The sequence below is a fragment of the Priapulus caudatus genome, unplaced genomic scaffold (genome assembly GCF_000485595.1).
Source record: "Priapulus caudatus unplaced genomic scaffold, Priapulus_caudatus-5.0.1 Scaffold12737, whole genome shotgun sequence".
Lineage (NCBI taxonomy): Eukaryota > Metazoa > Priapulida > Priapulimorpha > Priapulimorphida > Priapulidae > Priapulus > Priapulus caudatus.
In genome coordinates this window covers 1-1418 of record NW_014589798.1, presented here as the reverse complement: position 1 = coordinate 1418, position 1418 = coordinate 1, and the positions used below count along the sequence as shown (strand labels likewise).

At 59.6% G+C, this 1418-nt stretch overlaps 1 protein-coding gene across 1 annotated transcript; it reads right to left on the bottom strand.

Moving 5' to 3' along the window:
- Positions 1-150: 150 nt before the first annotated feature.
- On the bottom strand, positions 151-1398 carry LOC106820401 (ATP-dependent zinc metalloprotease YME1 homolog; the record flags this gene model as incomplete). Its single annotated transcript, XM_014824921.1, has 3 exons — positions 151-263; positions 583-778; positions 1150-1398. Coding segments are annotated over 3 exons (558 nt in total), but the record flags the coding sequence as incomplete, so codon positions are not given.
- Positions 1399-1418: the final 20 nt, after the last annotated feature.

The window sequence follows — 1418 nt, the reverse complement described above, 5'->3', positions numbered from 1 at the left end:
GGAAAGAAGAGCAATGAGGTGAGGAGGAGAAGGGAATGGGAGCAGGGAGGAGATTAAGAGGAGGGAAGCAACACTGGACCTAGACTGTCGCCTGCTTGCAGACTGTGGCTTCGCAGCAGGAAGACCTGGAGCCCCCCTTTAGTGACTCACCGTCTCCTAGCTTCACCTTGCCCAGGTAGAGCTCCATGATCTCCTTCCTGCCCTTCATGTCCGGTACGGGAACCTGCACCTCCACGTCGAACCGCCCCGGCCGCAGCAGCGCCCTGAAACAAGCGAACGCGTGATGCCGTGGGTCGACTAACGCTAGCGCCACCTACTATCGAGAACCACCGAGCGTTTGTCAACTTATGCTAGCGCCATCTAACTTAACTAACGCTAGTAGCGCCACCTATTTGTTAAGGTTCTACATGCTGTTGCTAACTAATGCCAGCACCAACTATAGCTTCATAGACACTAGCGGCGTCATCTAGCCTCGCTAATGCTAGCGGCGCCACCTAGCCTCGCTAACACTAGCAGTGCCACCTAGCCTCACTATTGCTAGCGGCGCCACCTAGCCTCGCTAACACTAGCGGCGCCACCTACTTGTCGAGGTCTTCGCGGCGGTTCGTTGCTCCGAGCACGATGACGCCCTCGTTCTGCCGGAAGCCGTCCATCTCAGCGAGCAGCTGGTTGATCGTCTGGTTCGCGTACGGGTGGAGCATGGAGCTGGTGCGCTTCGCTCCCACCGAGTCGATTTCGTCGATGAAGATCACGCAGGGAGCGCGCGCCTTCGCAGTGCCTGCAACGCGAATTAGGGGTGAGGGTTAGGGTTAGGGTCAGGGTTAGGGTTAGGGGTGAGGGTTAAGGTCAGGGGTTAGGGTTAAAATCACAACTAGCACTCACTGAACAGGTCGCGCACTCTCCTCGCTCCCTGACCGACGCGGGGGGAGGGACGCGGCGTGACGACCATAGGGGTCAGGGTCAGGGTCAGGGTCAGGGTCAGGGTTAAGGTCAGGGGTTAGAGTTAAAATCACAACTAGCACTACTCACTGAACAGGTCGCGCACTCTCCTCGCTCCCTGTCCGACGCGGGGAGGGACGTGGCATGACGACCATAGGGGTCAGGGTCAGGGTCAGGGTCAGGGTTACAATCACAACTAACACTACTCACTGAACAGATCGCGCACTCTCCTCGCTCCCTGTCCGACGAGGATCTCATCGAACTCGGCTCCGGCCGAGTGGAAGAACGGGACGCCGGCCTCGCCTGCGACCGCGCGCGCCAGCAGCGTCTTTCCCGTGCCCGGCGGCCCCACCAGTAACACGCCCTTCGGCAGCTTGGCGCCGAGACGCGAGTACTTCTCCGGGTAGCGCAGGAAGTCGACGATCTCCTCGAGTTCTTGCTTGGCTTCGTCGACCTGGAGCGAGGAAGGAGGAGGGGTG